The 21,463-nt window shown below is 34.8% G+C and overlaps 1 protein-coding gene across 1 annotated transcript; it reads left to right on the top strand.

The window, feature by feature from the left end:
• The first annotated feature begins 15,671 nt into the window (after nucleotides 1-15,671).
• LOC149569935 (rhamnogalacturonan I rhamnosyltransferase 1-like) lies at nucleotides 15,672-21,087 on the top strand. The gene is made up of 8 exons (XM_089822616.1): nucleotides 15,672-16,962; nucleotides 18,216-18,283; nucleotides 18,391-18,479; nucleotides 18,673-18,838; nucleotides 18,952-19,241; nucleotides 19,391-19,595; nucleotides 19,699-19,856; nucleotides 20,076-21,087. The coding sequence occupies exons 1-8, from the start codon at nucleotides 16,629-16,631 to the stop codon at nucleotides 20,323-20,325; spliced, it is 1,560 nt and encodes a 519-aa protein (XP_089678742.1). The 5' UTR covers nucleotides 15,672-16,628; the 3' UTR covers nucleotides 20,326-21,087.
• The last annotated feature ends 376 nt before the right edge of the window (nucleotides 21,088-21,463 follow it).

Genomic DNA, 21,463 nt, shown 5'->3' with positions numbered 1-21,463 from the left:
TGCATTGTAATGCTTTGATTACTTTTCAGAATTGTTGTACGTTTGAGCTATAGTGCTTAGTGATAAATTTGGGCCTCAAAAGGCAATTGTAAAAAGAAAAATCAAAAAGTCCATTTTGTTCATTTTGACAAGTGGCCCATTGTACACACACTAATTATAAAGTTCCAAAAGCATCTTTTTTTGGGGGCTCTTTTGATTGAGTGAAAGGGGGGGGGGGGTGTACTGTGTTTTTTTGTCTCTCTTTTGTTCTCTATTCATTTTTTGCATCATGGATTCATTTAAATGTCCACCTCTAACTTCACACAATTACTTTACATGGAAAGATATTGCATGGAGTAGATTAATGGAAAAAGGTTATAGCGTTTATGTTGATGGTACAATTACCAGACCTACTGATGCTAAAGAACTCATTGAATGGAAAAAACAAGATCAACAAGCTTTAGGAATTGTGTACATAGAAATCTCTTCTTCTACATTGTCAGTTTCTTAGAATCCAAACCTGCATGGGACAAACTTGAATCATTGTATGGAAAGGTGGATGAAGAAAAGGGATTTTAGATTAAGGACGATCTACTTCTCTTGGATCCAAAGAACTTTGACACAATTCAGGATTACATCAACAAAGCCAATGAGTATAGGGCACTACTTAAAGATTATGGTAATCCATGAAAGATGAAAAGTTGATTCATCACATCCTAAAAAGGCTACTTTTAGAGTACACTTCCTTTGTTTCGAGTTTTAATACTCATAGGTTGACCATGGGAACTGCTTACCAGAAGCCTACATTTGATGCATTTGCAGAATTGTTGATTGTTGAACAAACTCACTTGATGGATTTAGGACTTCTCATGACATCAAAGGCCAAAGCCTTCATGGCTAGTGATGAGCACCAATCAAGTCAAGGAGGAAAAATTTCTAGCAACAACAAGAAGAAGTAGTGGAGGAAGAAATCATAGTCTAAGACACAACAGTCCTCCTCACAACAAGGTGGTTCTTCTTCCAACAAGAAGGGAAATAGTGAAAACAAGGAAAAACTTTTTTGTGCATATTGCAAAAAGCCAAATCATGATGAGCATCATTGCAAGGTTAAGAGAATCGATGAGTTATAAAATCTACTCAGGAAGAACAAGATTCAAGTGCTAGGTACTTCCAAGGATTCAACTCCAACTTCTTCAAAGGGAAAAGGGCAAGCACTTATGGCTAATTCAAGTTCTTCTTCGAAATGGATACTTGACTCAGGTGCCTCCTACCATATGGGTTCTTTAGAGGGAGACTTTTCTTCATTGAAGCAGTCACATGTACCACACATATTTGTGGGAGATGATACTAAAATGGAAGTTGAAGGAAGAGGGCATGTGGAAATGAAAAATGGGAAATTTAGAGATGTTCTCTACATTCCAAACCTTAGCTCCAATCTCCTCTCAGTTTACCAAATCACTCACCTTGGAGATGGTCACAAATTTGAGTTCCTTCCAAATTCAGTGATGGTGCACAGTCTTAGAGATGATTCATTGGTTGCAGTGGAGAAATGCAATGATGACAAGAGGCTTTATTCCTTCTCCCACTTTGTGCATACGTATCCTTTTCAAGCCTTGTTGACTCACTCTATTTCTCAAACCACATTATGGCATGAGTGGTTTGGCCATCTTTCCTTTCACTCTCTTCAACAACTTTGCTTTAAACACATGGTCAAAGGTCTACCTAACATCAACTTTTCTAAGTGTGAGTATTCATCATGTTCAGTGGATATGCATCTCAAGGAGAAGTATGATAAAGGCAAGTCTTCCAAAGCTCAAATTGTTCTCCAGTTGGTTCACATGGTTTTAGTAGGACCTTTTGTAGTGACTTTAGTCAGCCAAGGCCGCTACATCCTTACTTTTGTTGATGACTTTTCACGATTCACTTGGGTCTACTTTTTTCATCACAAGAATGAAGTGGTTCATAAGCTTCAAGCCATTAAGACTTGTGTTGAACAGAAATCAAGGAAAGCCATCAAGGTTCTATAGGTGGATAATGAGAATAGATATGTCGACAAAAGACTTAAGGACTTTTGCAAACTTGAGGGAATCAATCTTCAGAATCCACTAGCATTCAGTCTACACAAGATAGATGTTGCAGCTATGAGGATTATGACTCTCAAATCCATGGCAAGTTGCATGATAAAGGTCAAGTCTCTTGATCCTACATTAGAAGTAAAAGCTATTATCAGTGCTACTCACATACTTAACGGGTCTCCTCATAATGCCTTAGATGGGAAGACTCCTTTTGAGGCATGGTGCGAAAGAAAACTAGTTGTAATTCATTTCAGAGTCTTTGGTTATCCAGCATGGGCAAACCTATCTTCCAGGGGTTGCAAGGCACTCACACCTATGCCTTGTACTTTCATAGGATATGAAGATAATGCTAAGGCATACAAACTTATGGATCTAGAGACTCATGAGATTTTTGTGGAGAAGGATGTTCACTTTGAGAAAAGTTCACCCAAATTATCCTCTAATGCTCTTCGCACTTCATACACAATGGAAACTAATAGTGACACCACTGATAGTGCTTCAATAGATTCAGACATGTGGGGTTCTATCGACAGCTACAGTGAGAGATCACATCATCAGTCCAATCCACATGTATACATTGCCACAGTGAAAGGTCCATCGTAGCATGGTACATGTTGTCTTCCAGCTCTAGCTCCAATTATGACTACATGGCAAACATTACAGGTTTGTTCATGGAATCACACACCATAGATTTGGGAGACAACCTTGATGATTTGCATCTTCTCATTAATGATGAAGATCCTTCTACAGTTGTTGCGAGGGCTCACTCTGACCCTCATGTCCATTCTCTACATGATTAATCTTTATAGGTTGGTATGATTGTGGATCCTTATGAACAACAATTTTCAGAGGTCTCTTTATCCATTGAGGAGATAAATGGTTCATTAGAATAGGTTCAACATAAATCCTTGCTAGATCTGCATTCGTTCTTTTGAGCATAGTTGGAAGGGTCAACATTAGCATCAACACAGGGATACTTGAGTAGGTTTCAAGACCACCATACATCTTTAGGATTGCACCTTTTCCTTTGTTTCTTCCAAAGGGGAGGAACATCATCCAACATTCATGGACCTGCTTCTTCCTTGGAGCAACATTCACTGGCAAGCATTCTTCATTTGGGGGGGGGGGACTACCTTGACTCTCTTCCTCTTCTTTCTTATGGGGAGGACTTTTTCGTCTTATGAGGTCTTGTTCTTCTCCTTATTCACTATTGTATATATTGGATGTATGTCGTAATGGGGGGGTCTTGATTACTCCATCCATCCATGCATCCCTATTTGTCTCTCATTTTGGGGGAGGGTTTTTCCCATGAGTTTTTCCCTCTTTCTCCGCTTTATGAGAGATTGCATTTCATTGTGTACATGGGTACCTAACATGGCCTAGTAGTCAGGATCCATCATGTATTTCATCCTAGTTTATGTAAGCTTAAGGGCATTCCCCTAAGTTGCACTTAAGGGGGGGTGTTGGTGTAAATACGCATTTACTATTTACACTTACTTAAGTTTGCTTAGGTTAATGCATTATTTTATTATTTTGCATTATTTTATTGTGTGAGACACTTAGGAGTTTGCACACCTTTTTGAGTTGTCATGTTGACAACATAGAAGTACACAACTCTAATTCAGCACACGGTGTCTACAACACTAGAGTTTGCATCATTCATTGAGTTTTCATGTAGACAACATAGTTATTCACACTCCCTTTTTAACACATGTTGCCTACAACATTGATTTGCATGTTACACCCTTGTAGGCTTATCCTCTCATCATTGCACTTACTTTTGTGCTTAATGGAGGATAACCCATATCTAGTGGACATGTGCCTAGTTGTATGACTTATCATGTGGCTAATTCTGAGGCATTCTAGATGTATCTTGGAGGCCTTTATATATAGGTACTCCTAATGTACTCTTAAGGCATATTGAATGAATATATTGTCATTCTGATCATACTCTCTCTTTCTGGTCTACAATTGTGCTTGTGTTTGAGTTCTTAGTTCCTCGGTGAATTTTTCCCAAAGGAAAATTCTTACAGATTTCATCATAAAGCATTTAATTCACATTCTCCCATTTCTTCTGATCTCCTTTTATTCCTCCTAGATAAAATCATGGTAGAACCTAATAGATCCTCCTTTGTATTCCTATTTCATGAAGAAAAGCTTGAGGCAAGACCTATAGACTTGGGTTCTCCCTTGTCTTCTTCCAATCACTTAGAATCTCTTTTCCACACTAGACAACAAGGTTTACTCAAGATTTGCACCTAGTTTCCAAAAAATGGAACCTGTTATGGGACCCCAAGTGAATCTTGGGGTTTCTATATTTGGGAGTCAGGGATGCAACATGTTTGCAATTGGGACCCATTTTTAGGTCCCTTTCTTAACCCTTGTGTCAATGTTGATCTAAGGCATCAATTTCTTGTCTGATCAGTCGATGAGAGAAAGTTTATTATGAATCCTTTATAAGCACATCCAATTTCTTCATTTTCCATCTATCTATCCATCCAAACATTAAGAATAAGAATATTCATCCACACACATCAAACACTCAAGAATTGTTCAAGCAATTAAGGCATTCAAAAAAAATTCTCCATTGAAGATCAAGGATTTGAGCATTCAAGCAATTGAAGGAGTTTATGCAAGGTCTAACATTCTCAACATTCAAGATTTCCCTCCATACATTTGGGATCTTTTGTTCTATCTTCTACATCCATCATTCCATTCATTCCTAAGGAAAATATTAGAACATTCAAACACAAAGGTTTTGATTTACTTTGATTTCAAATTCCTATGGTTTTTGGAGTTAAGTCAAGGCTATTGAATCTACATACTTGATTACATTTTAAATTTAAGATTATATTGATAGATTTACATTGCTTCAAGTTAGATCTACTTCTACTACTTGCTAGCATTTTCTATTTTTCTTATTATCTCATTTCAAGGCTAATTCCTAAATTGGGTTTTGATCAAGGCAAGCCCCCCCATCAACAAAACAAAAACCATCTTTCTTGTAGGTTATAGATCTCAAAAGGAAAATAGAGTGTAGATTAGATACCTTTTTTTAAGAACTTAAGAGATTCAAAAATTGTTGCACGATTGGACATTGTGGGTCAAGGGTGTAGTGTGACCCTAATCTCCCTCTAGATTGAACCCGACCTCCGAGATTGATCCTGACCAAGAGCCAAATAATATTTGGGTTTTGTAGATCTTGTTGTTACAGGTCTAGAACTTGAAATAGTTTCTAACAACATTCAACAACTCATTTACAAGTTTGTATTTCTGCAAGGTGAGTCTCTTTTCCTTTTCCTTCTCCATTTCAATAAACATTCCAATTCATCTATATTTAGTTTTGCATTACATCAAAACCTCTCTTTATAAAGGTGAGGGAGAATTAATTCCAATAAATTTGCGCTTTTGCATTATGTTACAAATTGACACTTTATCTTGTGTTAAATTAGGCTTGCATTAGAAGGTGAATCTTGGGTTTTATGCTTCATTCGTGCATAGGGTACTAGATTCATTTTCCTCCTATACATATAGAAAGATTAAATACGTATCTTGATGGATGAAAAAATTATGTAATACAAAGACTGGAAAAGAGGACCATAGCTTAATGTGAGACATGCACATGAACAAGTTGAATGGCATGATGGTCCCTCCATCCAACATAGTGATTAACAATCGCACTTTGATCCAAATCTTGTATTATTAATGGACAAATAACATTCTATGCTATTAGAATCACATTTCATCTATTATAATGTTACTCTCAAAGAACATTGCTCATCTTTTTCAACAAGGGGCTTTGGTTTTTGTTAGACATACCATAAAATGTACTATTCCCATTGGTCATAACCCTATTGCAAATATGTAAAACAATGAAGGAATAAAGAACCCACCTATCACTTGTATATATATATATATATATATATATATATATATATATATATATATATAGTTGATCTTGCTGATCAAGAAATTATGAATAGGGCATATGATCCTCTCTCCAATAATGGGGAAGAAAGATTCAATATTCATAAAGGAAAAATAATTGATTCAAAATCCATTCCCAATGCATACAAAAAAATGAAATAACCACAAAAAAATATGCCTTCTACAAAGTGACATTGTAAACCTCACTTGCACACATTTTTTGTGATTAAAATGAATGTGCAATATTTTTTTTTTTCATATAATGTTTGCGTTCATCAAAATTTTGATGAACACCACTCGTTGGAATTCTAACTAATGCAAACCTTTTTTTTCTAAAGAAATTAATTTGACACAAAATGCATTATTCATTGCAAGAATTTATCAGAAATCAGGGTAAAATGTATTAGTAATTTCTTATGGATGTCAATATATCCTTTCCTTTTCTCTTCCCATTTAAAAAGGCCTACTTGTAACTCCTTCCAGATTATCCTTAGGGTCTCAATTGAATTTGAAGTAGAATTGCAAGTTCAATGAAAATGATCTACTCTAATATGAAAATCAAACACCAATTCAAATGTACAATTAACTCCTTGGAATATTTTATAGATTGAAATGTGTGATGATCCAACTAGGTAGTTGTCATACGACATATTTTTTTGGGATGCCAACTTTAAAAAAAATAATAGAATCTTGTTTTTGATGAATTACCAACTAATTTTTAACACAAGCTAAATTGGAAAGATGCTCTACTTAGAGTACAATTTTATATTAATATGATTATTGGTGGAGTCATACATGTTATTTTGTGTCACATATAGAGATATGGGTGTACAACTATTTTTAATAATCTTAATGATGGTCACCTAGAAATCACATTTGTATAGCTTTATTCAGACACTTTTTTATTGTTGGACTTCACTTTTTTCACAACTACCTAGGATGAGGCCAAGAGAAATCTCAAGATTGATTTCCAAATTCAACAAATTAAACTCCAGGTTAAGGTTATTGTTCAACAAAAGGAATATGGTGATGATATAGGGTCTAAGGGCTTTTTTCTAATTGTTGATCCTTATTATTATCAACCTCAAGTGGATCTACTACCTCATAACAATTAGTTTATTCTTCTTTGTTTTACTTTGTGGTGGTTATGGGCAACAAAATGTTGTAATGTTATTTTCAATGATATTGGTTCTTTGTGGTGATTTGTGATGGTTATGGGCAACAATATGTTGTTATGTCATTGATGCAGTCACTTAGCCCAGGAGTAAGAAATCATAAATAATGAAACAAAAGAACCATAAGCAAAACACGATATATATGTTCCACTTAATTCATAAAATATTTTCAAAACTCAGAACCTCTCTTCTCTACCTTCTACATAGACCCCCAACTCTATTTTAAAAACTTTTGGACCAAAAAATCCTCTCCTTAATTCACTCCTACATGACTATAAATCAATAGTTGTTTAACTTGAGAGTTATCTCTTTGATTGTCTTCTATATAGACTAAAATTAGCATCTAATATGATTATTACATAGTTTTTATCAACTAAAGCCTAAAGATCAATAAAGTACGACTTGGTAATTACTCAAGATGACCAAGAAAATAATTGGATATGTTGGCATTCAACCTCCAGTTAACTGAACAATCGCCCACAATTAGAATGCAGTTGACCATGGACATGTGTTAGGCTGAATGTTTTTTATCATTCTCCCTTTCTTTTTAAAATTTTGAACCTCTTGGTTCAAAGCTTATTTTCAACTTAGCTTTAACAAGTAACAATCTAGCAATAAAATTTAATTGTTTGTAACGTGGATTTTCTATTTATCCCAAAAAAAATCTAGGAAAGAGTTTGGAATAGATAATATAATCATTCCTTTAACTTCAAAAATTAAGCCACAATGTTCCCTTCCACCAAGATATCTTTTTAGATCATCACATTTTCTCCTCTTTTGCTTCCAATCACTTGTTGAAATAAGGATCCTCTTCCTTTGCCAATTGGTCTTCATGCTCTTTTTCAAGCTCATGGAAAGCTTAATAGTTTTCCTCCATTGAAAATCATTGATGTTCTTTATCCCATTTTTCCTTGCACATAAATCATTAGAAATAGAAATAAAGTTAATGAAATAAGAATCTTTGACAAGTGTATTCTCCTCTTTTGCATTATGTCATTGAGGCATGTGTTCTATTTTAGATTTTGTGAGGTGCCTTTCATCTTCTAGCTCAATATGATATTTTTCACAAGATAAATTCTTTTCGACATCGTCCTTTAAATCACAACTATTCATATATTTACTCTCACTCTCAAGCATCATTGTTTACTCTTTAGGAAAGTGATGATCTACTCCTTTTTCATCACTGCTGAGATCCTCAAGACAATCCTGTAGTAGCTTCCAACAAGTTGTGTTCTCTAAAGTCAACAAATCTTCATCACATATGGGGCTCCCATAGATCTCCATCATTGTTGTAGCTTCCTCTTCAATGCAAAATACTTCCACTACTACACCCATTTGAGCCTCCTCTTGTGATAGGTTGCATTATTTCCCATTGCAGTCTTCCTCTTTTCTTTTTGCACTGTACTCTTCAATGTCTTCCCCTTCTTTGATGTAACACAATTCAACATCATCCTCAAATTAAACTATCTTTTCATTTTTATCTGATTCATTTATTCCTTCCCTTTGTAACTCTTAAAAGATCACATCCGAGGGTCTTTCATCCACTAATATTTATGCCAACTCATAAATTGATTCATTTTTTCCTTGTTTTAACAATGTCATTCCTTGTCTAATCCTTGACAAAATGACTTCCCTTTTTGAGTATGACCCTTTATCACAAAATGAATAATTTACTTCATCATTTTTTCTCACCTTCTCATAATGCTTCAATACCTTTGATGTAGATTTCTTTTTCTTTAACTTCTTATTGCTACATGTTCCTTAATCTTCCAATATGCACAATAATTCCTCCAACTCAAACTTTAATTGTTGCAACTCCTTTTGTTGGCCCTTTTTTAACTCCTTCCTTATTTTTGTCTTACTCTTTCTTCCAAGTTAGTTATCATCCTTTTTGCATCTTGATATATCTCCATAAGTATTTTTTTATTAGACAAATTTCACACAAATATTGAATATTTCACATGCATCAAGAAATAATGAACAACAATGTCCATTCACAAGTTGATGCACTTTTTTCTTTTCCAAGTTGCATGTTGCTTCTATATAATAGATGTCCAAATTTTTTCTTCCACTCCACAACTTCTTCAATTTGCACGAAAAATGCTACCTGAAAGCACATGTCATCCACATCAAAGTCTCCTCAAACTCTTATGTGAAAAACTTGACATAACAACTCTCATTCAACTCTACAAATTAAAGATGGTTGCAAACATAAACATTGTCCATGTACTAAAAGGAGAAATAGAGGCAATATTGTTATAGAACATACTATCTCTTACACATAGGAAAGATTTTCTCTAATACCAAACTGATGCAATCACTCGGCCCAAGCCTACGAAATCATAAATAATAACACATAAGAACTAGAAGCAAAACACCATGGATCTGTTCCATTTAACTTATAAAATATTTACAAAACTCATAATCTCTTCCCCACCTTCTATGTAGACCCCAAATCTATTTTAAAAACTTTTGGACTAGAAAGTCCTTTCCTTAATTCACTCTTATATGACTAGAAATCAACAATTGTTTAACTATAGAGTTATCTTCTTAATTATCTCCTATATAAACTAAAATTAACACCTAATATGAATATTACATAGTTTTCTCAACTAACAACTAAAGCTCAACAAAGTATGACTTAGTAATTAGTACAGATGACTAGCCAAACAACTGTCTGTGCTAACATTTAACCTTCAATTTTTTGAACAATCACCCACAATTAGAATGCAATTGAACATGGATAACTATTAGGCTAAATACTCCACATAAGTTATCTTCATTATTGTTGGATCTATGTAGTCTCTGTGATGGTCATGAGCAACATATGCTGCTATATGTGCATCAATATGTTGTTATACCATTTTTTAGTGTTCTTGGTTCTTTGCTTCACTTTGTGATGGTTATGGGCAACAATATGCTATTATGTTATCTTCATCCTCAAGGGCTTTGTGTAGTCTTTTTAATGGCTATGGACATGACATAGTCCAAGGTAGGAGAATCCCCAAAGGAGATGTTCTAGCCCCCAACAAATAACCACACATCAAAAACACAATACAAGATACAAGATCTAATACCAACACAACTTTTTATTCATAAAATAACTAATTAAATGCAATGTGTCGGGTTGTAAGGCCTTCCCGGGTATGACCAAATACAATAGCAATTACAATATCAATTTTGCAAGATCCTCAAGATCCAAATCCTAGCTAGTCTAGATCCACACTATAGTGGCTACCCCTAGTTTACTTTTCATGTTGAATTACCAAATTCTTTTAGGCCAGCTTTATGGTTATGTTTTATGATTAGTAGTACTTGATTACTTGATTTGATTGTATGTTATTTCAAACTTAGTTGATATATTTGATAAGCTACTTATTCAAAGCAAATAGATTTCCACAATCCATGAATATTGTATTAATTTATGGCGAAGATTGTGTGAGAGTTTTTTCATCAACGTTTCGGATCATACTGTATGATCCATCATCAGGATGCCACTGAGTCACTGAGAGCAAAAAAAAATGTTTATGATTATTCTTTCAATGATGATGCTTGTATATAATGATTTTAGTATTTTCATGATGATAGTTAGATAGATGATTTATATGTAGTTTCAATGGATACTTACCCCATACTTGCATGTGTATGGTGTACTTGTATGTTTTAATTTATGTTTGATGTTTCTAATGTGGTTGAAAGAGGGAGTCGTAGTCACCTGCTAGTTAAGATCTATACGATGCACCACTCCCCGCCATTCCCTATTTAGTTTAGATTTATATGTATATGTGCATGCTCAACTTTTATGCAGATTGTAGGTATCAGGTATCAACTTTCGTGAATTGCCAAGATGAGCATACCCTATCGCAATATCTCAATGGTAAAGATGGGAGATAGTCCTTGAGTCCAAATCCTAACCCTGAGTCAATTGTCCTGGAGAGAAGGACAAGTATTTGAGTTATTTACCCTTTCAAATTTGTCAAGTGACATGAATTTGAGATGTTGACCCTTGAGTTTGATTTAGTACTTTGTCTTTATAATGGGTTTTCTTATTTGGATTTATGGGTCTGTTGTGATTTTCAGTTATAATTAAATCAAAATTAAAAGAGTATTAAATGATTTAATTTAACAAAAAAATTATTAAAAAAAAAAAAAATTTAATTATATTTAATTAATTTAGAAATTAATTAAATAAAATAATTTAATTAATTTAGAAATTAATTAAATAAAATAATTTAATTTAAAAGATTTAATTGAATTTCTAATTTTGACGTAATTATATTTATTAAATTTAATAATAATTTATTTAGGAGTTTCATTTTAATAATAAACTATAAATATTATTATTAGTTAAATTAATAAATATATTATTAAAGATGTCTTGTGATTTAATGAGAGAGAGAGAGAGAGAGAGAGAGAGAGAGAGAGAGAGAGAGAGAGAGAGAGAGAGAGAGAGAGAGAGAGAGAGTAAATTAAATAAAGTTTATTTTAACTAAAACGTAAAAAGTTGCATGAAATCAAAATAATAAAGAAAAGGGGTTTGCGTGTTTGCAAAACTAAAACCCTAAAGGAGAAAGCTCTTTATTAATAAATTAGAGCTCATTTCTCCACACATAGGTTTGGAGGAGCAAATTTAAAGAAAAGAGTTTTTTGAGAAAACAGGAAATTCTTGCAATTTTCGAGCGTTTGTCTGGTTAGCATTAGATCAAGGTAGGATTGTTGCTTAAATTTATCACAATAATTTCTCTTCATATTTCTCTCTGTCTTCTTTATGCTTATTTGAGAATCTTGTTTTGGAAATGGCTCCATTTGAAACCCTTGTTTGTGAAATCATTGTTCTTTGTTTCAAAAATGTTTGTGGTTGAAATCAATATGAAAACCTAATATGAGAAATCTTGATTTTTGTCATTAAATACTCTTATTGGAAAATGAGTTATTTTAGAAAATTGTGAATTCGGGATGGGGTTTGAAAAGAAGACTAGTTTTAAATTGTTAATTTTTTACTGTTTCAGATTCTTTACCCTATTAGATCTATGGTGAAGTTTTATCAGAAAAAAATATTAATATAATTACCACAATTGATAATTACAGTGATAATTATATTATAATAAAAAAAGTGAATTTATGCAGGGGGGCTTTGAATTTGGTTTGGGTTATATATATATATATATATATATATATATATATATATATATATATATATATATATATATATATATATATATATATATATATATATATATATATATATATATATAAGATTGGGAGGTGAGTTGTTGCCTAAGTAGTTTGTGACTGCCAAAGGTAGCCTGCGGTTGCATGCTGCAACCTGCATGAAGGGAGTAGGTAAGTTTTTTTGTTTTTGTTTTTTTAAAATTATTATATTAAAGTGTTTTTAATTAGTTTATATATAATAATTTTAATATAATTTTAAAAGAAAAAAAAGAAAAAAGATTGGGAGGCGGGCCACCACCCCCCACCTCCCCTCCTTAACTCCAGCAACCTATGGTTGCTTTAGCAAACCGCGACTGCCTAAGGTAGACCGTTGTTGCCTATGTAGTCTGCGACTGCCAAAGGTAGCCCATAGTTGCATGTTGTAGCCTACATGAAGGGAGTAGGTAAGTTTTTTTGTTTTTTGTTTTTTTAAATTATTATATTATTTCTATTAAAGTGTTTCTAATTAGTATATATATATATATAAATAATAATTTTTTTTAAAAAAAAAAAAAAAAAAAAAAAAAAAAAAATAAATATATATATATGTATGTTATTTAATTTAAGAGTTATATTATATATATAATTAAAATAGTTTAAATTAAAGTTTACAATAGTTTTATTAAAATTGAAATATTTTTGGAAATTGAGTTTCAAACCAATAATGCTATATTTGATTTGTTTATTTTTAAATCTATTGTTGATTTACTAAAAGATTATTTATCTATAGAGGGGAAACTTGTGAAATCTTAGTAAATGGACTTTTAGGTGTATATTTTTAAATGAAGATATTTGTCCCATAAAGGTTATAATTTGACTAAATTCAAATATGTATCTATTTGAAAGTATAAGCTTTGGGCACGAACTTGAGACTTGTAATTGATCAATACAACATATGAAACCTTTATCGATTATGACCACTTTTGAAAAAAATGAAAACTTGAAACCCCATTTGTGAAAATTGAACTTTTATGTTTTTAAAATCAAATGAATTATGAAAACTACATTTGTTATATACTAGATGTGATGTATGATCTACTAGTGTTGGGTTCGGGTTTGACTCAGTACATTGACTAGTCAGGATGTTTACAAGAGGCTTAGAGAGTTTTGTTCCATGATGATGTTATGTATATTTTGGTCACGATCTTTTATACCCAACCATTGTGATGTATTCACGTATTTCTATTGAGTTTTCATCAATTGCTTGTTAGTGCTTTCTAGTTGCTTTTATAGAACTGAGGTGAATAGTGTGATTTTCTTGGTGTAACCTTTGAGTTTCAATTAGTTATCTTTTGATGCTTTCTAGTTGCTTGTTATAGAACTGAGGTGATTATTGTGAGTTTCTTATTGTAACTTTTGAGTTTTCGATCAGTTATATTTTGGTGCTTTCTAGTTGCTTGTATAAGAATAAGGTGAATATTGTGATTTATCTATAGGTGTTTTCTAGTTGCTTGCATAAGACTAAGGTGAATATTGTGATTTATTTTTAGGTGCTTTCCAATTGCTCGTATAGGATTGAGGTGAAAATTGTGATTTTATGAGTTGTACTTTTCATGAGCTTAGGGTAGGTAATCTATGTGTATGTTGGGAAGTGGCTTGCAATGGAGGTCGAAGCCCTAAAGAGACTGCTTGGGTAACCCATTATAAGTTATTTTAATAAGTGATAACATTTCATTAAATGGGTTTAAAATGAATTAACAAGAGTCAGTGTTTTCCTTGCCCATGCCTTGAGTGCTAGTATAGGCTAGGATGAGAGTAGAGATGATGATTGATTGCGACCTTGCCTCGTTAGTATGACTTGTCTGTACGAAAGGATATTGATGCCACATAGAGATACTAGGAGGCTAGAGTCTAGAGAGGTTGCCAGGGTAACCTTAGAGTTGGCTCATGCGATGACACTTGCCCACTTGCATAGTAGATTTCCTATCTGTCTTTGTTGCCTTTGGGTTTAGATGTTACTTGTGTCTTGGTACCTTTGAGATAGATTTCTATGAGGATTTCCTTGACCTAGATGTTGGTTATGACCTATAGATTGATATTCACATTAGACTTGAGATTATCTCCTCATCATAGTGGGAGTGGGCCATTTAGGTTCCACGAGGTCGAGTGGTAGTGTTTCTTATACCATTAAGATTTGACAGTTGGATGTTATTGCTGTATGTACTTGTGCAGTTGTCCCTTTCATTTTGATCTTGTCTTTTCTATTTGGAAGGTTATATTCTATTGTACTGTAATTGATTATCTGGAGATCTTATGAGATGATATATTTATTCATGATGTATGTTCTTTGAGCTTTTTATACCATGTGACTTGTATAGTGGATGATTATGCATTTTGGTTATGTTAAGTGGTATCTTGTGTAATTGTATATTATTGGATTCATACTTGTGATTGTTCTATGGTGTGGATTTGTTATAAATCATATTTAATATTCTATGCATTCTTTCAATATTAAAGACATTTCTTCTCAACTAATTCTAAAATACAAAATAACTCTAAAATACAAACATATAATATTAGTAACTTCTTCTCAACTTTTAACTCTCTTGAATGCCCGTCCATAGCAACATTCATGACTCTTTATGGGTCTACTTTGTGTCAAATCCTTAATCATTTGGACCTTGATGAAGTTGATCCCCACACGGTAGAGAGCAAATCTAAGCCCTTTGGATCTTCTCTTGGCAAACCCCACCTCCCTTTTATGTTATGTTTAGTATTATTATGTTATGCATATTATAATTGACACTCAAATGTAGAACCAAATCTTTGTCTCTTTCCAACATACCATTTAGCTTTCTAAATACCAATAAATTCAAATTCCCAAAAACCATGCCATGTAATTCCTAAACCTCCAATTCAACCCGTCAGCTCCCCCGTCACTTTCAGTCAGTCCACCCGTCAACAAATTTACCCGCACGCTCTATCTAACCCCAGCAACTATCAGCCGTCGGATCGTAAACAACCACGCGAAAAATATACCAACCGTCGCATCAGACACAACCCGAACGAGCGTTATCCCGAGTTGAAAATAAAGAATCCCCTCGTTTTCACACTTTCCAGAAGACCAGAGGAAAGTGTCGGTGGGCAAATATTATATTCGAAAAAATTCCACAATCACATTTAAATATAAATGTCAAAAACTCATGTTTTCCACGTAAGCAGAAGGGTGACGTCAGAGGAATCATGGAGATGCCGATGTGGACAGAGGTGAATGCCAGGCTGGCACAGTTGTGGGTGGGTCCCACCTCGGGAAGCGGGCCGTCCCGTTACGTGGAGTTGTATCGGAGTTAAATATTTAACCTTTGTTCTTGGGAATGGGCAGAGTATGTATGTCTAAAAATCCAGCATTAAAAAGTATAAAAATCTATTTTTAATGCCGGAGGAGTTATTAGAGCGAGATCTCCTCGTATATTTTTATTTTTCTGTTTTACGTTTTCAAGATCTGGTATTTTTAAATGCCGGCCATGGCCAGCGGATGTGGCAAATCGTTAAAACAAAAATGGGAAGGAAGATTGATTACAATGGGTAGATGAAAGGAATTTGATGCAGAGTCTGAGTTGTTCGCCGGGAAATTATTGCGGTAGATTTGTACAGTTTAATCTGGCTTTAATTTAGATATTACTGCCTGCAAAATCTCCACCGGCTACGGGCGATCTGGACACTTGGCACAGTGGCGAAATAAGAACGATCTGGAGGGCATTCGTGGAGAAGGATGGATTGAAATGTGGGGAAAGGAAGAAATAAATAGGGGGAAGTTGAAGCGGGGCCGGAAGGGTTTAAAGGATTCGAACCCTGGACTTCTTAATGTGCTGATGGCCTTCTGTAATGGGTGGTCTGCATTGCATTGATATTTTGAGGGCATTAATGAAAAAGCAGGTGTGTGTGTAATGCTCTCATGGGCGACGGACCGACATTTGGGTAACATTCATTACTAATCATGCAGATGCTGTAAAATACAAATTTATGCCCTGGTGTTCGAAGTAAAGATTCTGCAGAGATGCTGTTAATGGTTTTAAAGTCTTTATAGTATTTGAAGATACGGTAAAACATTTGGAGGGCTGGATATATATTGAGCGGAGGCTGATCTTAGTTTTGCGTCGTTTTGAGCATTAAAAGTGAGGTTGGGAAGTGGGGTTTTGGTCTTTTTTGTGTTTTGTTTTTGCAATAAAGCTGGGAGAAAGCCCCCGGCGGAACCAGGGTTCGGGCTGTGAATAGGCGGAACTGTATTTAAAGAGAGGGTTTGTGGGGAAATAGATTAGCAATGTGCAAGGGAGAGAAGAACAGCAAGGGAAACGCAGGGCATTTAATGGGATTGAAATGCTTTGTGGCGGGGCACACTAAGGCCGAGAAATTTAGGCATCTGGTGGTTCCGCCGCGTTCTCGTACGCAGGTGTGGATTATTCGTGCGACGTCCACAGTTTTGGTGTGGACATGCATTATTCAGCTTACGGCGTTGGGGGAATTGTGGGGGTCGCGTGTTTTTAAAGGCCTGCCTTCTTGTTTTACTCACGCCGATCCGCCCATGGACGAACTTTCTCATAGCACTTTGCCCTTGAGAATGCCCGCAGTGGAGAAGATCGCCCTGCCTCCGAAAAGTAAGCCTTGTTTTCCGCTATTTCTTTTCATTTTGAGTGGTACTCTGTATTCTTTTTTGAAGTTTTAACAAATGTAGATTACTCTCGTTATGGATAAGACAAAAAGAATGGTTTAAGATTGTTTGTTTTCGTGCCTCTGAAAGCTTTCAATTTGGCCTGATGGCGTCGGATCTACACGCGATTGCTTGCATCGCTGGATATGGATCGAAGTCGTCTTTGCTTGCTTTTCAAACATTAATTTTTGTACTATCAAAGCTTTGCTATAGACGACGTTTAATGAGAGTATTGATGCTATTCTGGCGGGCAAAACCTTCAATGTCTTCCACTTGGTAAACTGTGTAAAAGTTATTGAAGCCATAAATGCGGGGCAAAAACTTGGGTAGCTTCTAATCGATAAAGCACGCAAAGCTATAAATATTGGACAAAAACTTCGATTAGATTATAATTGGTTTTATCCTGAAAATCTTTGACAATGTCTTTCTGCGGATGGAAGATTTTGATCTGAAATCAATGTTCGCCTAAATCCTCTCCTCAAATGTTAATTAATCTTGTGGATGATCTTGATTGTAATTGAAATTGCCCCTGTTTACTGTGCTTTGATTCTCTTATGCCTTCCCTCTGTCTGCATTTCGATTGTGCAATTAGCTTTTTTTTGTGTGGCTGCATGTAGTTTGCTCACTGTAATTTTTCTTGGTGGGAGAGTGCATTTGACTCCGCAGTTTGTTCTGCCAGAATGGATCATCTAATTAAAATCAAAACTATTCTCATCTTCTACCCTAGCTTGTCTGAATTACATTATATATTTATTTAACTCATACAGATGGTTTTGCTTTGTACTCCGAGATTTCTGGACGAAATTTTGCTTTAGCGTCCTTTGTAAGTTTGCTGGAATCGAATGAATCAAAGGAACATGCAAATGACAACAACGGACTCTTTGATATTCAGGCACACCGGTTTACATTTATAATGTTAGCTTATTAAACTTGCAGACTTAACTGTGTTAACCTAACCTTAGTTGTAGAAAACCAACTAGCAAGTTACTTGTGAGGCAAGTCTAGCATATTGCTTATCTGCAATAATCGGTTAATCGCTGTTTTAAGCTCACTTTATTTTGCTTGCCTTATATGTATTGGCCACTTTTTTAAAAGTTGATTGAATTCACAAACAATGTAGATACATTAATAGTTTAAATTTTAGAATGGCAAGATGGTTTTGGACTAAAACTGTATGGGGATGATTATTGGCCAACACAGGAGTGTATAAAAACAATGGTTACCTGTTGGTGTCTTGCAATGGTGGCCTTAATCAGATGCGATCAGCGGTATGGTATCCACCACAATACTTGAAATAATTGCTGAAGTTTTGTGTATGTATAATTGAAGACATGTTTGTGCGATCTGATCATTTTTATTGACTTTTTCATGACAGATATGTGACATGGTAGTTATTGCAAGGTATCTTAATGTAACTCTTATTGTGCCTGAGTTGGACAAAACATCATTCTGGGCAGACCCAAGGTGAGCATTCGACTTGCTATAATGCAGCCTCATCTCTGTATGGTCTTGTTTCATGTTTCTGTCTCATTTTTCTGAATAACAAGCTTGAGTTAATTTATGTTGTCATTAAATGAGAATAATGAGGTATAGAGAATCATATTCTCTGGAATAAGTTGCTCATGGTTTATTGAAAATTGAATTTTCGTCTGGGCAGTGAATTCAAAGACATATTTGATGTAGATCACTTCATTACATCTCTGAGAGATGAAGTTCGAATAATCAAAGAACTACCTCCGAGGTTGAAGATAAGAATTCAACAAATACCGGTAATGTCAATGCCTCCTGTTAGCTGGTCAAACATGTCATATTACCTTCATCAGGTAAATTAGGCTTCTCTAGCTGATTCAAAGGCCATTTCTAACAATTTGTTATTTGCACAGTTACCTTCTGGAATGACACTGAAATGATACTTATTATAATTTCTGCTCTGCAGATCCTTCCACTGATACAGAAATACAAAGTTTTGCATTTGAACAAGACAGATGCACGGCTAGCTAACAATGGCTTGCCATTAGCAATTCAAAAGCTACGTTGCCGTGTAAATTACAATGCACTCCGCTTTACATCACAGATTGAAGAATTAGGTCGAAGACTCTTGCAAATGTTGAGGAAAAATGGCCCATTCTTGGTTTTACATCTTCGTTATGAAATGGATATGCTGGCTTTCTCTGGTTGTACTCATGGATGCAGTGATGAAGAGGCTGAGGAACTCACCAGAATGAGGTGACCTATTATATAGAATGATTGAAACATTATTTCCTTAAGTTATTTACAGGGTTGGTTTTTACTGTCACAACCTGCAATATAGTTTATCTATGACAATATTTGCAAGGTTGGTCTTGACTATCATGATCTGGCATCTCCTTTTTTAGGTATGCATATCCATGGTGGAAGGAAAAAGTCATAAATTCTGATCTAAAACGACTGGATGGATTATGTCCATTGACACCTGAAGAGACTGCATTGATTTTGCAAGCACTTGACATCAATAAAAACATCCAAATTTATATTGCAGCTGGTGAAATATATGGAGGAGAGAGGAGAATGAGAGCCCTGTCTGAAGCTTATCCGAATATGGTATTTAGCATAATTCAAAGGGTTGCCTTGTATGTTGTTTGTAGTTTTTCCTTCTCTTTTCTAGCACTAATCTTAATGATAAGTTTTTGATATGTTTTGACAGGTTAGAAAGGAAATGCTTCTCAATCCTGAGGATTTGAGGCCTTTCCAAAATCATTCATCTCAAATGGCTGCCCTGGATTACTTGGTTTCTCTGGAGAGTGATGTGTTTGTTCCAACATATGATGGGAATATGGCAAAAGTTGTTGAAGGGCACCGCAGGTAATGCTAGATGGCTTACTGTTCTATCTATACAAGAAGGCACTGTGGTTTAGTTTGGTAGCATATTGAAGTAAAAGATATTTCGCTGTGCTTTTCAAATATCTCTTCATCATTATTCAAATTAAATTTTCTTTGTTAGCTTGCAGATGGTTGTAGAATATATTTAATTTTTCTTCATCATCAACTTGATATTTATACATGTTATAATGCGTACCGCAGATTCTTAGGATTTCGCAAAACAATCCTGTTGGATCGGAAGCGACTAGTTGGACTTCTAGACCAATATAGTAATGGTTCCTTAAACTGGGATGAATTCTCCCTGGCAGTTAAGGAAGTACATTCTGAGCGGATGGGTAAACCAACAAAAAGAATAGCTATTCCTGATAGACCCAAGGAAGAGGATTATTTTTATGCCAACCCACAAGAATGTTTGCGGCAGCCTTTGGATGGTGACCACAGTTCCTTCTAGTTATTCCATTAATTTATTATTTATTGGATGAGTTCTCTTGTCCCAACAAGATGATACGTTCGGAGTCTCGGATGATGAAGAATCCATCTGTCTGGTTACATTATTAATTCTTTGGAGGAGTTGTTGTTTGACTATCTATTAAAGAGGATTCGTTTGACTGTTTCCTGACAATTTGGAGCTAAACAACTTTAGAATGTTGAGATGGGTGGCCTCATGAACTCCTCCTAGATATCCCATCTGCATGTGTTCAAATGCAAGGATTGCTTCTGTGTTGTAAAATGCAATCTAGTTGGAAATTCGTGGCTAATATCACCTAAGTGAGTAAAGCAATCCTATAATTACAGCTATGTCAAATCTACTCATCCTTTAAGATAAGATCTATTCAGTGAGCTGCCTGATTGTGTACAGCTTTCAGCTTGATGCCAGAAAAGGCATGACTGTACGTACCTATTGAAGTGTATGGAAGGCAGCTTGTGGATTGCAGATTCAAGAAGGAAATGTATTCATGTCCTATTGCATCTACAGACATTAACCAATATCAGATTCAGATGGGTAATTGTCTCTTGGATGGATATGAGAAAAAAGGTTCATAGTTTGATATTTTGTCGACCATTAATGTCTAGTTAATCCCTTCAATTGTTTTCACATGCACAGCAGTCACATAGGCAAATTTGTGCTTACGCTGCAGCTTCTTGTTATAATAAGTCCTTGAACTCCTGTGTACAAAGGGAATTTATGATAGTGAAGCAATTTATATAGAAAGCTCGTCAAACTGAGTTGTGGTTGGTTTTTGGCGAGGCAATGGTATAGCTGGCTACAAGCTGGCTGGCAATGCAATTATTTTATGTTAATTATGTACACATGATTCACCTTATATAATTCAACATTTACAAAACCATTGTAGTGTCAGGGGTTTATGATCCAACACTGACAAAAAATGGGGGGTTTATGATCCAACATTGACAAAAAATAGCAGAGTTCTTCACTCAACGACCATTATGTCTAATGAGTAGTTTTTAGGTTGTAGGAGTTGAATCTGCCCTCGTTCATGGAAATAAGACAAGAAAAATATATTTGAGAGCAAGGGGTAATTGTGTAATGTACATAACTTTAAGGTAAGAACATATTGGGCTTCTGA

Source organism: Cupressus sempervirens, chromosome 3, assembly GCF_028749045.1.
Source record: "Cupressus sempervirens isolate cs-2001-9-10 chromosome 3, ASM2874904v1, whole genome shotgun sequence".
NCBI classification, from domain to species: domain Eukaryota; kingdom Viridiplantae; phylum Streptophyta; class Pinopsida; order Cupressales; family Cupressaceae; genus Cupressus; species Cupressus sempervirens.
The sequence above is the reverse complement of the archived record's forward strand: the minus strand, read 5'-3'. Positions and strand labels throughout refer to the sequence as shown.